The 14476-nt window shown below is 34.2% G+C and overlaps 1 protein-coding gene and 1 long non-coding RNA gene across 7 annotated transcripts in view; one reads left to right on the plus strand and one right to left on the minus strand.

The window, feature by feature from the left end:
* The window catches only part of LOC129803650 (uncharacterized protein ZK1073.1), a 70911-nt gene that overhangs the window by 52616 nt on the left and 3819 nt on the right, over window positions 1-14476 (plus strand). For 3 of the 6 annotated variants that reach the window (XM_055850364.1, XM_055850366.1, XM_055850367.1), the window contains exons 3-9: window positions 5485-5548; window positions 5608-5657; window positions 5722-6000; window positions 9718-9789; window positions 10401-10418; window positions 10831-10943; window positions 11021-11183. In XM_055850364.1, coding sequence (XP_055706339.1) covers window positions 5485-5548; window positions 5608-5657; window positions 5722-6000; window positions 9718-9789; window positions 10401-10418; window positions 10831-10943; window positions 11021-11183 — 759 coding nt within the window. The remainder of the gene's footprint in view (window positions 1-5484; window positions 5549-5607; window positions 5658-5721; window positions 6001-9717; window positions 9790-10400; window positions 10419-10830; window positions 10944-11020; window positions 11184-14476) is intronic. The other 3 variants (XM_055850365.1, XM_055850368.1, XM_055850369.1) reach the window with 1 other exon arrangement.
* The window catches only part of LOC129803652 (uncharacterized), a 33891-nt gene that overhangs the window by 18747 nt on the left and 668 nt on the right, over window positions 1-14476 (minus strand). The gene's annotated exons all lie outside the window — the stretch shown is intronic.

The following is a 14476-nucleotide window of genomic DNA, read 5'->3' on the forward strand; positions in this document are numbered from 1 at the left end:
TTTTTGCACCCTCTCTGTCTCGAGCGTGTTTCTCATCACATATCAAACACAATTTTTCATTTATATACTACAAGAAAAATTGCGTGGTACGTGAGGTAGTCTCAGGGATGTTTCACGGGTGAGAAATTGAAGAAGGAACTCTCCACGGGAGTCAATCGAGCCTCTCTAATCGTCTCTTCATTTTCACTCCTCGCACCATCTTCTATTGATGCCAAAAACATACACACTATCCTCATTGATGTTCTTCCAGGCTCAAATTTTCTCATTTTCCCACATCCATTTATTTTCACACAATTCATAATTCAAGTCCTTATGGCCTTTTTGGCGAAATTGAGCACGTAAACATGATTTTTTTGATGTAACGGTCATTTTTTACCAAGTCGTTGAAGGAAAATTTTAATCAAAGGGATTAGTAGTGTTGGTTGATTACAACAAAACCACCCAACAGGGGGTTTAATCACTGTACTTTCCTGATTAAAGTATGTAAAGATTTACTGAATTTTCCTCCTCAAATCTGAGATAAACACAGCTTAATCTAAAGTGAAGTAAAAAGTTCTGAACCCTTATATGCTTTAGTTAGAAGATGAAATTGACATAGGGTAAGTGTACCAAATTTCGACATAGTTGCATATAAGCATCGAAGTCCTAAGGACATTTTTTGTTATTTCCTTTTCCGGAGGGTTGTGTGGAACCTTGAAAAATAGTTTATCATCTTTGTTTTCTTTAAATCACTTCCTAAAATATTGAAAAATTAATAATAATATGGAAATTGCTTTGGGTAGTATTCCGGCCACTTTGAGTGAAATACCGACCACCTTTTTTCTGACCACCTTTTGTGACGCAACGGATAGAAAATTTCAAAACGTCAAACGGAACGAGTTTAATATTTAGTTTAATACGTTTATATGACCCACAGGCCCTGAGATCTTCCGTGTAATTTGTCCTGAAGATCTGAAGAGTAGCATCTCAAATTTACGCGCAGATTCTCGTAGCAATTTATCCTTCCTGAACTCTTCCAAGGCCTTTTCCACATCATCATTTTCATAGAAGCGATGGCTTTTTTCTCTGGACATTGTAGAACTCAGAAATTGAAAAAAAACACAAAATGAATAAGAAATTTAAGAACGCAAAAGATGTTGCCGGAATAGGCAACACTACCTCACCGGAAAGACACTCACAAAGTATATACTTTTTTACGCGAAATACAGGATCCAGCTGGGAAATTTCACCCGAAATTAAAAGATTGATTCACTATTAACATAAACAGAAAAAATCTTTAATGAAAACTAATCAATTTTCATGAAAAACACCGGAGGAAAACCTTTTGCACTTCACCACAAATCGTAAGACTGCTAGAAACACAATCGATCTGTCACATTTTTTGTAAGACTCTTTCCACACTGAGTTTTTACAATGCAATTTAAATTAAAATTATACCTAAAATTTAACGGTCTTTGTGTTAATACATCCTAAAATGAATAAATGTTTAAAAGCGAAATGAATTTCATTGACAATTCGAAGATAACATATATAATTTTAATTAATTTATTTCTATGGCCGAAATTACACTCAAAGTGGCCGAAATTAGAAGCTGGCCGAAATTTCGCACATTTCCCCTACACTCAGAAACGAATTCTGTGGAAACAGCTCTTAATTTAGTTCTTGAAATAAGAACGGGCATTTGTGTATTCAGTTAAAGACTATTTTACTTGAGCGAAATCATTTATTTTAGAATATGCTTTGACTCAAGTACGTATAGTCTTTGAATTTTCTTAAATGGGAAAAATAATCTCTGAAAGAATTTCAAGCACTGAGCAATTCTTGAAGCAGAGCATAACGAGTTTTGATTTTAGTATCAAATTTTCTCTGCCGTATCACAAAAAATCGACGTACACTCATTAAAAATAACAATTAAATTTGACGTTTTTTAGTGAACTATCACCGTATACGCTTTTTAAACTAAAATTTTTCATATTTGCTAATTTTCTACTACAATGTAAACTGACTTGATCAATTTTTTGTACAATTTGAAACTCACATTTGTGAAAGTTTTTTCCGTCTGACTATCGCTGAACGAGATTTTTTTTGACATGCACCATATTTGTGCATTTGTCATGCTCCTTCCATCAACAAAGCGATAATAAAATCTATAAAATAAATCTTACTGAATAAGAATAAAAAACAATAAAGGACAAAAAATTTATGATCCGGGATTTCGTGATATTTTGGTAGTTGAGTCCATGCCAAAAATGCTAATAATTTTCTTTTCTATTTGCTTTTACTCTTGTAATGTATGCAAAATCGGTTTTGCATTTTTTGATATACTTAGACAACCAAAACCTCGAACTTACGGATTGAAATTTTCATAAACAAAAGTTCAAAGATAAAAAAAATTAGGGAAATGTGGTTCTATACTTCTATTTCCATTTTATGAGAGACAGTCAACAAGACCAACAGGGAATAACTTTCTTTGTTTATTTAAAATCTTCAAAACAATTCATCTCAGACTCAGTCAACAATGTAATCTGGCCGTGTTATTTTATCAAACACACCTTTAAATAATATTAATGCTGATATTAACATAATTTATCCTGCAATAAAGACTGGAGATGAAAAAGAGTCAACAAAATTCATTTTTCTGCGATGCTTTGAGAAGTGTTTCTCTATTATGTTTTGTGATTATCTGCAGTTCAAAATCTCGGGAATATCTTAACTGATGTTCTTAATTATGAAAAAAATTAATTAATTGCATCTACGGATAGTGCACTACATTATAAAGCACTTTCTTGTATTAACACTGAAGTGCCATTATCTTGAATTACACAAATCACTCTTACTTTGATAAATCATAAATGCATCTTACCTAATTACCGTCTTTGGTATTGGGAAAGTAAATTACTAAGGTTGATTTTGGCTCTTTGGTATTCGTGTCAAAAATAATTTTAGACCACGCCCCTTTAAAATTCCTTACTTCTAAAATAGTTTAATAAAGTATAATGTAGTATCTTGCAAGGTAGATAGTGTGTCTATGAGATTTTCAGGCTTGGAAAATAGGCAGAAATATTACATCCTAAGCCCATGTTCACTGTAATTTGACTTTATATTAAAAAAAAAACACGCCCCCTAAAGAACTTGTATGAAGAACAAGATTATTGTCACATTTACATAATAGTTTACAAATCTTTAACATTCTCCGGAACTAATAAAACCTTAAAACTTTATTCTTTGTGGATAAGACTGGCACAATAATCTAATCAGAGATTTCTCCGGTGATTGCCAGTGAAAAGGTGTCACCCCAAGAGGAAAAACAATTTTTTAAGTTTTGTCCAGAGCTTTCGGTCCAGAAAAATTGTTAAAACATTAATTTAGTCGACCATTGAAGAAGGTCCACATCGGGATCGAGAGCTCTAGGCAAAGCTTAAAAAAGTGTTTTCCTCTTGGGGTGACACCTTTTCACTGGCAATCATCGGAGTCTCTGACTGGATATTTTAGATTACATAACAACATATGAACTGTTCTTTGAGTAAATTGTGTTCTTTGATTCACTTCTGCACCGATTTTGATGATTTGGGTGAATTTAAAAGCACAAAAACGTTCTTATTAATCTGAATTGCATTTTCATTAGTTATTCAAAGAGTGAATGTTAGCTCTTTTTGGTTTAAAGAGAAGACTTTAAAAGTGTCTTAAATTGTCTTTTAAAAGTACCTTTAAAGGCAAATTGCAAGCTTTGTGTAAAATAAATCTACAAATTCAAATTATTTGGTGTAGCATCAAAATATTTTTAAATTATGGGATTTTCTTTGTGGAAATTTCGACAAAGAAAAATGTTCTTTTAAGTGTTCTAAAATTTAATTAAAGCTGAAAGCTTACTAGAAACATCAACGAATTAAGAAAAAAATTTTTCTTAAAAAAATAACGGAAAATTGGTGGAAAATTGAATGGAAAATACTCTTTAAATCTTAATTTCTATCAACTTTATTTAAAAAGCTTTGTAAAAAAATTAATACTGCATTTTTATTTGAAAATCAAAAAAAAAATTTTCAAAAACGGGAAATCGAAAAATTTTGATTTTTTAACTGTTTATAAGTATTGTGGAGTTACTGTATTCCCTGAAAACTTGAACTCAAAATTTTGAGTTTAACTGGTATTTTTTCTTTTTTGAAAATGTTGTAAAAATTTGAATATTTTTTTTTTTTAAAAATAAGCGCAAAAGTGGAAGCTCGCCTTTTCAGGGAATGTAGTACTCAATGTTACTGATCAACAGTAAAAAAATGAAAATTTTTGAGAATTGGGTTTTTGAGAAAAATTAATTTTTAAATTTTTTCAAAAAAAAATCAAAAAACCGTTACAAAAAAACTTGAGCAGATAATACGAAAAGTAGGATATCGTTTTAAAGAGTATAAAATTATCTTTCAAATAAAAAAAAGAGTAAGAAGAAATCTCAACCCGTTCGCGAGATAAAGCATTTTGAAATATTTTCCAAAAATATCAATTGACGAATGAAGCGCGAGACGCCATCTTTGGCGCCCTCCGGTCATGAATTTTTTTGGCGAAAAAAAAATAGCGGTATATTATTTGATCGTGTATTTTATCATATGTAAAATTCAGAAACATCTGAGATCATGAACCCGCGATTTGCGATTTTTTCGGTCGTCTTGAGATGGATTGGCCCATATATATTTGTCAACCGAATGGGGTCATTTTAGGGCTTATTGGAAAAGTTTTGGAAAAACCAAACGGGTTTCAATCAGTTTTGAACCGATAATAAACCAGTAATGAACAGTTAAGTAATTTTTGTCCGAAAATCAATTCTATTACTCTTAGAACTATTTTGATGATTTTTTTTTAGTGATTTATGAATCGGTTTAAATCGGTTCAGAACCGAAAAACGGTAAATAATGCGAAAATATACTTTTTAGGCATAGTATCTAAGTCACGAATTCGAGCATTTCCCAAAGCCTGGGACACTTTAGCACCTCTTTAAGGGGCTAAATGGACATTTTAAGCATAATCAAAGAGTTAAATAATCTCGGTGCAGTCTTGAATTCTTAAAGGAAGTTAAGGTATTTTAAAAGAAGTTCGAGTTAGGTATGCTTTTCTTTAAAATTGACCAACTTCTCGTTATTAATGTGAAGTTAGGTGTTGCAAAAAATAAAATAAAAATAAAATCCTATTGGCCTACATTCTATTTTTCAATGCATTTGAGCTCGAAGCCCTTTTGTATTGTCCCTTTTGAAACAACACCCCTGAGGCAAATAGGAGACTGACTTTGGGTGAATAGTTTGGTGAAACATTGTGTTAAAATGTCCATCATTTTAATTGGTACAGCTACTTCATCTACATGACACACAATCTAGGCATCATTCCTGCCTGACCAGGCTGAGTGAAAGCCATTGTGTGTGATGAAGGAGTGACCTATGTGCTGAAAATAGTGCTCTTTTAATCCCTTTTTGTCTAACTTTCACTCCAATTACTGACCAACAGGGTGACTTGACGCAGCAAGAGAAGCGAGCTGTTTTCATGACCGTACACGATTTGGGATGTAATCGTAAGTATTTTCCGGAGAAATTAATGACTTCTGGGAGTTAATGCCTATCTCTTGTACAGACACATCATTCCAGGAATTTGTGAATAGCCCTTGTATGACAGAAATCAAGGTAATCAATTTTGGCGGGAGATTTTTCTATTGATTTTTTTATACGTTTTATTTTTTCTTATCAGGAACGTTCGTGTTTCATTCACATCGATGCACCAGGTCATGGGGACAATGCTGATCCCCTGCCTGATAACTTCAATTTCCCTTCACTCCAAACTCTGGGTGAGGACCTGGTGACTGTACTGGACTTCTTGCACGTGAAGTATGTGATTGGCCTGGGTGAGGGTGCTGGGGCAAATGTGATGGCTCGATTTGGGCTTGCCCACTCCTCACGATGCCTCGGCCTCATTCTCATCAACTGCACAGGAAGTGCAGCATCAGTATTGGAAACATTTAAGAACAAGGTGAGCTTATATCTTGCACAGGATATTGAATCCTTATGCTTCTGTGAGATACTGTCTACAACGTCTATATTGTCCCTCTATCTAACAGTTGACAATGTATTTTGTTAAGGTTTTGAAACTGAAATGTGTGTTAATAAGGAAATTCCTGAATGGGTATTTTCCAAGAAAACCGACAATATCTCTACGTTAACTCACGTCTTGACTCCACGTTGTTCAACAACAAAACGATGAATAGCGCATTTATTGGGTTTCGCATCTTCCGGTCGTTGTTTGTCCCAACCCACCCCCCATATCAACTTCAACCCTTATCACATTACATCGTCGCCCTATATACACTGTCCCATTCAATCCGTCCTTATAATGGCATATATTAAAATTGATATTTGTGCAAAGTAACAATCAACAGTGGAGATTAATTGAGAAATTGCTCAATTTGTCTAATATTTTAGGGCATTAAAGTAAATATTTGAGTTTATTGTGTGTCGTCTTTCAGACAAATTGATCCACTTTGCATGTCCTTCTGTCGTGCTCAAAATTCAATTTAATCACACTGGGAAGATTGCGCTCGAGAAATTTTCACTCAACTTTCACTGGAAAATAAATCCCTGCCACTGCCGTATATCTCCTAACTCAAGAAAGTTTTCTAATTACTTTACCATTTTCTTATCCTCATTCCATAAATAGACATTTACTTTAACACGTGGAAGCACAATTTTTCCAGAAGTCTGGATTTTTTAACCACGATATTAATATTCATTACACTCTAGGTGGCAAAAATTTGTCTTTTTGTGAATAAGCAGAAAAACGATAGTTAATTTTTCAATTACAGTTCTGCACCGTGAATAGACGTGCAAAAGATTTCTAGTTATAAAATTTTGATATTAGCTTGAACCTTTTCGAACCAGTAATGATTTTGTAAAAAGAATCTGTACGATCAGTTTATTTTATGAACACGATATGGGGTCGATAACGTTAAGAAAAAAATTTTGTCCTTTTTTTATTTTTGAACTATGAAATTCCATAAATTCAGATTTTCGTCTATCTGATAGAGTAGGCCTTGGCAGATAATTTCACTGGTAAATTTTTGGAAAATTTTCAAAATTGAGCTGTTGAGAAATGGTATGATAACACTCTCATTTTTTCCGTTGTCACGTTTTTTTTCTAGTAGCTTCATCTTAAATCCATAAAACTAGTATTTTCTTTTAGGATATGAATGTGGCTCGTGCTTAACAGTAGGATGTTTTTAAAATTTTTTTTCGATTTTTGGCACAACTGTTTTTCAAAAAAGTGATAATTTTCAGCCACTTTTTAGCATGTTTTATACTATAAAATCCGTCAAAATCAATATTTCTAAAAACTCTCATGTTAAGCACGAGCCAACTATATCTAGAAGAAGTGTGCAAAGTTTCAGAAATATCGGTTCATAATGCATAACTAAAACTGCTCTACCTCCGAGAGTTTTGCTCCGATTGACTTGAGATTTTCAGAAAATGTTTTTTACTTATTATCCTATTTAATAAGCAAATAAAAAAGATCTTTTGAAGCCTTCAAACCCGCTTACCCCCTTAAGCTATATTTTAAGGGATCTTTTGAGTGATTTACGAATCCGTTTGAATCGGTTGTGAACCGGTGAACGGTAAATTATGCGAACGTACTCTCAAGACATAACAACAAAGTTACACGTTCGAGAACTCAGTAAAGCATGGGACGCTTTGCTACTTGTTTTATCCTAAAATCAATTGCATTATTCCTAAGGTATTTTGGGAAATTTTACGTCGAAAGAAGTTTGATACTAAAATCAAGAAAATTTACTCTAAAAATAAGGTGAATTCTACATAAAGTATTTTTATATCTTTAATTTTTGAGTTCGAGCAGTAAAATTTCTTAAAGGTATGTCCTAATTTTTTGCTCATTTTAGGAGTCCTACTTTTAATTTTATTTTGAGAATTAGATAAAATCTGCATATCTTAAGCATAAAACAGTTAAGATTGTATATAAAAGACCCACAGCTTAAACATAAAACGATTTAAATGAGCGTAAAACACGCACAGCTTAATCGTGGAACGACTAAGAATGAGCTTAAAAACACGCATAGCTCAATTATAAAATGGTTAAGATCGAGATGAAAACACGAAATTAAATTAACGCCAAATGAACACTGAGAAAAAACAGGGGTGTGATTAACTTCTTTTTTCTCATAACTTTAACACTTTTTAGGTGTAAAAATATATCAACATTTTTTAATGTTAACTTTACACCTTTTTAAGGGTAAAATTAACATGAAAAAGTGTAATTTTAACCCCTAATACACCTTAAATGCGTGATATTTACACCGAATTCGGATCAATACTACAGGGTGAAATAAATATTTCCGGAATGTTATTTTAACTATTTCGGACTTTTCTCAGTGAAATAAAAATAATTTTGGTTCGATTAAAAATGGTGGAAAAAATAGGTTTCGGCCGTTTTGGTCCCACTGAGGACCACTGTGACTGAAGTATTGATTTTATGACACTTGGTAATTAATTTTATACCATTTTTTTAAGATTTTAAGACACTATACTGTATTTTTTATATCCCATTCTGGTATTGATTTTAGGACGTTCCGCTGTTGATTCTATCTCACTGCGGTATTCATGGTATTCCATTTTGGGATAGGATCAATACTTTAATATGATAGAATCGATACCATAGTATCCTAAAATCTATACCTTTACTGATAAAAATAAAGGGATCAATTTTGATCCAAATTTGATCCTTCTAGCTGATTCGAGTTAGCTCTAGGAACCAAGAATCCATAGACCCTGCGAGAGGTTCCGGGAATCAAGAGTGAGGCTAAGTATTGCGGCCTTCCAAAGTTAATCGAATTGAAAATGAATGACACCGGTCTCAGACAGTGAGTTATTACATGTTTGTCTGAGACCGGTGTCATTCCTTTTCTGTTTGATCATCTCTGTTCTGTTTAGCCTCACTCCTGATTCTCGGGGCCTTTGCCAGGGTTTACGGATTCTTAATTCCTAAGCTACATTGAATCAGCTATCTCGTACGCTTTTCAGAAACATTTTTGAATCTCCTTTCGGAGATCACCACCCACCAGGATGTAACGATGATCGGAAATATGATCATTAGGCCAAAGGATGCAAATATCCGACACAACCGTGAAAGGTCACGAATAGCCTCTACAGCGTTTCACAATCAACTGTAGCGCGCACGATACCTACGAAGCGTTCGCAGAGTACAATAAACTCTTTGGTTAATATGAGAAAAGTGGTCTGACCAGGAAAAGGACGAATTGAAGATGTCTTTTAGATATTATACTTGCTGCGACTGTTCTCAGTTTCGCCGCGACTGTTCCTATTTTCGCCGCGTCTGTTCCTATTTTCGCCAGGATTATTACAGCGCCATCTAATACAACTTTAAAACAGTTCCATTGCCTTATCGCTCTTATCTTATGAACTCACCCTTCAAAGTTTTAGGATTGGAAATAACTGTTCCAAATAATAATTAATTGTTTTACTGCGACACTGTTTTCAACATGATACTGTACTCTCTCACATAAAATGTCTCTGAAAGCTCTGAAAGAACCCTATTTATAGCATCTTATGGAGAATGTGAATTTGAAATCCAATAATTGGGTTAATTTAATGGAAATCTTTCCTCTTTCTACCCAAAATATCATTATACAAAATTTTCTCTCTTTCCTTCTTCCACTTACAGTTCATCACTTGGAAGGCTGATGAAGTTGCCAAATCTGCTGAGTCTTTTTTGGTTTACCACAAATTTGGCCATGTAAGTATCAAGACACTTTCCAATCCAATAATACCACTGAAATTCTTCACTTAAGGGATAGAAAAAGAAATGACACGCTCGAGGAGACAGCTTGGAGATTAATTTTCAGGATTTTGCGGGGGTGCAAAAAGAAGAAAAAGAAAGAAAGAAAACTTTGGGAAGCTTTATCAGTGCCTATACACAATCAGCATTGAATCTGTGCTTTTCTCCATTTCACTTCTGTGTTTGGTTTAGGCCAAAAGATATAACAAAAAAAAAAAACATATGGAAAATTCTATTGGAAATATTTCTCTCTCACAGAAAAGCATTTTTTCTACACCCTTTTTCACTTTTTTTATTTTTTCTATCACATTTTCCTTTCATCGGGTGCAAGTTTTTTTTCATTTGATTTTTGGTATTTTCATTTTATTTTGCCAAAACGGATCAACAGCAAAAAAAAAAAAGTAAATTGTAGCAAAATGTATAAAAATTCACTTTCTCACAGTAATTTCACTGCAAGAATCTCGTGTTTGTCTTTTTCATGTTTCTTATTTAAACATAAGAATATTTTCAACGATGTGAGATGTGATAATGAAATTTCGTTTCATGCGTCTTCTGTGTACAATTGCCAGTTGCAATATTTACATGAGGTACTTTTGCATTAAAATAAGATGCTTTTTTATATATTAAAAAAAAAACACATATTAATAAACAACAAAAGCCAAATAACATGCGCATTTTACTTCTCTTTCCCTATTAATTAAAAAAAAACATAACTTAACATTCATAGAATCACCAATTAAAAATTCAAAAATTTAAATTAACCTTTGAGAATGTGCAAAACAAATTGGTCAATAGATTTTTTTTCACCAATTTACCTTCTTTTAGAACTTAGTGCATTTAGTCAAAGAGACTTTTCTTTAGTAATTTTTTTGAATTAGCTTTTTCACAGGATTTTTCTCAATTGCTTTTGTCCTCAATGATTTTTAATACTACTTCTTTCTGCCACATTTTTCATGGTATGACACTGGATGGATCCATACAAATGCTAAACAATTGTAGCAATTGGTTGGTGATAATCCGGACAAGGACAAAGTGATTGCAGACTTTCAGAGTCGCCTGCGTGGTAAACTGAACAATAAGAACTTGGGACAATACGTGAAGGCATTCATGAGGTATACTGAGCGTATATTTGCAATAGAATGAGAATATCCTTCTGCAATTGTCAGAGCATTCCTCTTCCAATTTATAGCCGCAAGGACTTGTCACTGAAGGCGTGCAAAGTGGACATTCTTCTCATAACAGGCATGCTGAGTCCATATGCCACAGTCGTTGAGAAATTGTTCAGGGACCTCGACAAGGAGAAGGTGACCATGTTAAAAATCGAACGTGCTGGAGACGTCTTGGCAGACGCTGTGAGTATATTATCACAAAATTCCTCATCTTTGACTCACTTCAAGGTACTACATAGCATTCGGAAATGACCTATCCACCCAACACCGCAAGAGACAACTTTCTAAAGTTTCACTTTGAATCCTAAAGAGACTGTCACTCTTTTGTGGAAACTTTTTCACAGAATTCTTGAGGATTCCCTTGAAGCCTTTGAATCATTTATAGTAGAGTAATGGCAAAGGTTGTGACCAGTATGGCCAAGTAATGAACCTTATACACATCTCGTCAGAAATCGTCATTGAAAAACTACTTTAATCCTAATACCTTGCTGTGGGGAATCCGAAAAACATGGGAAAGTGCACCAACTTTCGCCAGGGCTTTCGGCTCAGTGTTTTTGGATACAGAATGGAAATTTGATCAAATTTGGATTAATTAGAAAGGTCTTGAAAACCCCAATCACTAATGAATCGGTAATATAACACAAAAGCCATTAAGCAAAAATGTATGGGAGTTGGTCTACGTGGCGACCACAGATGGGACTAGGCGCATTTTATAGGTAATGGTGTAGGATGAAAAACTACCGAAACCCAGGATGATATTCGCCGGGAATCCTTGTAAAAACGCCTTTCGAAAACGAAGGTACCAACGAAGGTATCTGGGGTGTTTTTGACATAATATGCAAGAAAATCCCAGAAGATCCGGGATTTCCAGGAAGAAGTTCCAGGAATCCTCTGACCGACGAAGGGATCTGGGGTGTTTTTAACATAATATACAAGAAAATCCCAGAAGATCTGTGATTTCCTGGAGAATCAGGAGTTTTCTCCTGACCTGGATGATGTTCTGGCATGTTTCTATTCATGCATTCTATTCTATGCGAATTAGAGCAGTTCTGTGATGTTGAGAAGGAAGTGAATTTTTCACCAGGATGGTTGTAATACATCAGCGTAATACACCGTTGTAATACGCCGGCGTAATACATAACTATAAATGGGAACTAACTCCTCTGTGAAAAGAAATAGAAATCAGAAACTTGGCATAGGATCAAAGGCAATAGAAGGCTCTTTAACCGTGCATATACACGTTTCCCCCCGCCACTCCTTCCAGCAGTCCCCATACAAAATGAGGACTTTTTCCACTATAACTCCTCTCTGAGAAAAGATACACTCAGTTCCGGCATGTACTTCGGGATTATGCACCTTATGGCTTCTATACACTAGAGAAATTTATGTCCATATTGAAGCAATTTACCTACACTATTGCAGGAAAAAACTCTTCAATATGGACATAAATTTCTCTAATGTGTAGAGGCCATTACGGAATTGTGCACATACAATTACGCAAGTTTGGCTACCTTATAAAATCACTTTAGAAATACGACTGAATGTATACTATTTTGCGACGCGGGAAATTTGAAAACACTTTGCTTCTCTTTCAAAATAAAACTTTCATTTCTTTTATAAAGGTAATTTTTTTAATATTCTAAACATTTATTGAAGAACTCTGGCCAAAGTGTACTGAATTCGTTCTACGACCGATTTGCTCAAAAGAAAGCCCCTGCGTGTATGCAAATTTCCTCCATGCGTAATGCTATTTCGTGCGTTTTGTTCGGTCCAGAAAATGTGCATAATACCGGGACTGAGTGTACAAAGCTGAAATTCGACATGTGAAGACCACTTTTCTCAAGAAATCTTCGCGTTTCAGACGATTTTTGAGAAATGTGGTCATGCTGTTTTTCCGTCTGTCCGTCTATCCGTCCGGCTGTCGCCAGTTCTAGAGGCCAAATAGTAAGAGATAGGAAATTGGAACTTTTGGGAGACCCTCCTCCCATAAGAAAATGCATCGTGCGATTTTTATCATTAATCCCGTTGAATTATTCCTAATAATAGATTTTCAAGGTCATAGGTTAAATAGGCTCTAGAGAGCATATTTGTCAACCGAATTAGGTAATTTTAGGGCTTGTTGGAAAGGTGTTGGAATTTCCGACAAAACCGAACTGGTTTCAATCGGTTTTGAACCGCTAATGAACCAGTAATGAACAGATGAATAATTTTTGTCCGAAAATCAATTTTATTACTCTTAGAACTATTTTGAGGATCTTTTGAGGGATCGGGTGAGAACCGGTAAACGATAAATGATGCAAGAGTACTTTCGAGGTATAGCTTCTAAGTAGAGCACTTCAGAAAGCCTGGGACGTTTTGCCATCCCTTTGGCCTTCTGATCCATTTGAAAGACCAACGGCAAAAGATATCGATTTCCGGTCTTTAATAACTCCTCCTAAAATGACATTCTTTCGAATCTTATCTGTTTCTCTACTCCCCTTTTCTTATATATTATATATTTTAGGCTATGTACATTTTTTTATAAACATGTCCCGTGTTAATTTATCTGTTTAGCCACGTTCTGGCAAGTAATCGCCATATTCAGTCTCTTTAAATTGCTTAATTCACTTGAGGACAAACAATTTTGAGTTTTTATTGTTTTTGTCAGCCACTTCATGTGAAATTTTATGTCCTTTGGGATGAAAAGAAAGAAAAAGAGTCCTCTCTATAGCACAAGAAAGCGGAATAGGAATAACAAACGAAAAATTCGTCGGAAATTTCCAGTATTTTTCCTTGAAAAATTCCATAGGAATTTTCCATAATAGATTCCAAGGAAATTTCCATGGATTTTTACAGGACTTTTTCTGTGCACAGAAAAAAATATTTTGTAAAATTGTTTGTAAATGTTTGTGAATTCCTATGACATTCCTATGTTTGTGAATTCCTATACAAATGACAAAATTTTACGAACATTTTTTGTGTGTTTACGAACATTTACGAACAAATGTTTGTAAAAGTACAAAAAAAAATGGTCGCCAAATGATCATGTTACGAACAATGTTTGTGAAAAAGTACAAACTTTTACGAACTTGTTTGTGGGTTATACGATTCACGAGCATTTTGTAACTCCCCCATAGGAATTCACAAACATTTACGAACATTTTTACAAAATATTTTTTTATGTGTGAAATGCATCCATGGAAATGTTTGTGGAATTTATGTGGATCTTTCCACCTAAATAAAATGGAGGAAAAATAAACAAATTATCCAAGTTTGGAAGCAAATATCCATGTTGTCACAACTCCATTTTATTTGCTAGACTTTCGAGAAAAGTAGTGGAAAAAATAATGGAAAACCCTATGGAAATATAGTGGAATTTTCCATAGGATTTCTCCAGCTTATCCCTACGATTCACGTTTTCACGATTGTATTTGAAATTCCATGGAGAGCTATGATTCCAATGGAATTTCCTACTCGACATTCCGTGGAAAACCTCC

This window comes from Phlebotomus papatasi, chromosome 2 (genome assembly GCF_024763615.1).
Source record: "Phlebotomus papatasi isolate M1 chromosome 2, Ppap_2.1, whole genome shotgun sequence".
In the NCBI taxonomy this organism is placed as follows: domain Eukaryota; kingdom Metazoa; phylum Arthropoda; class Insecta; order Diptera; family Psychodidae; genus Phlebotomus; species Phlebotomus papatasi.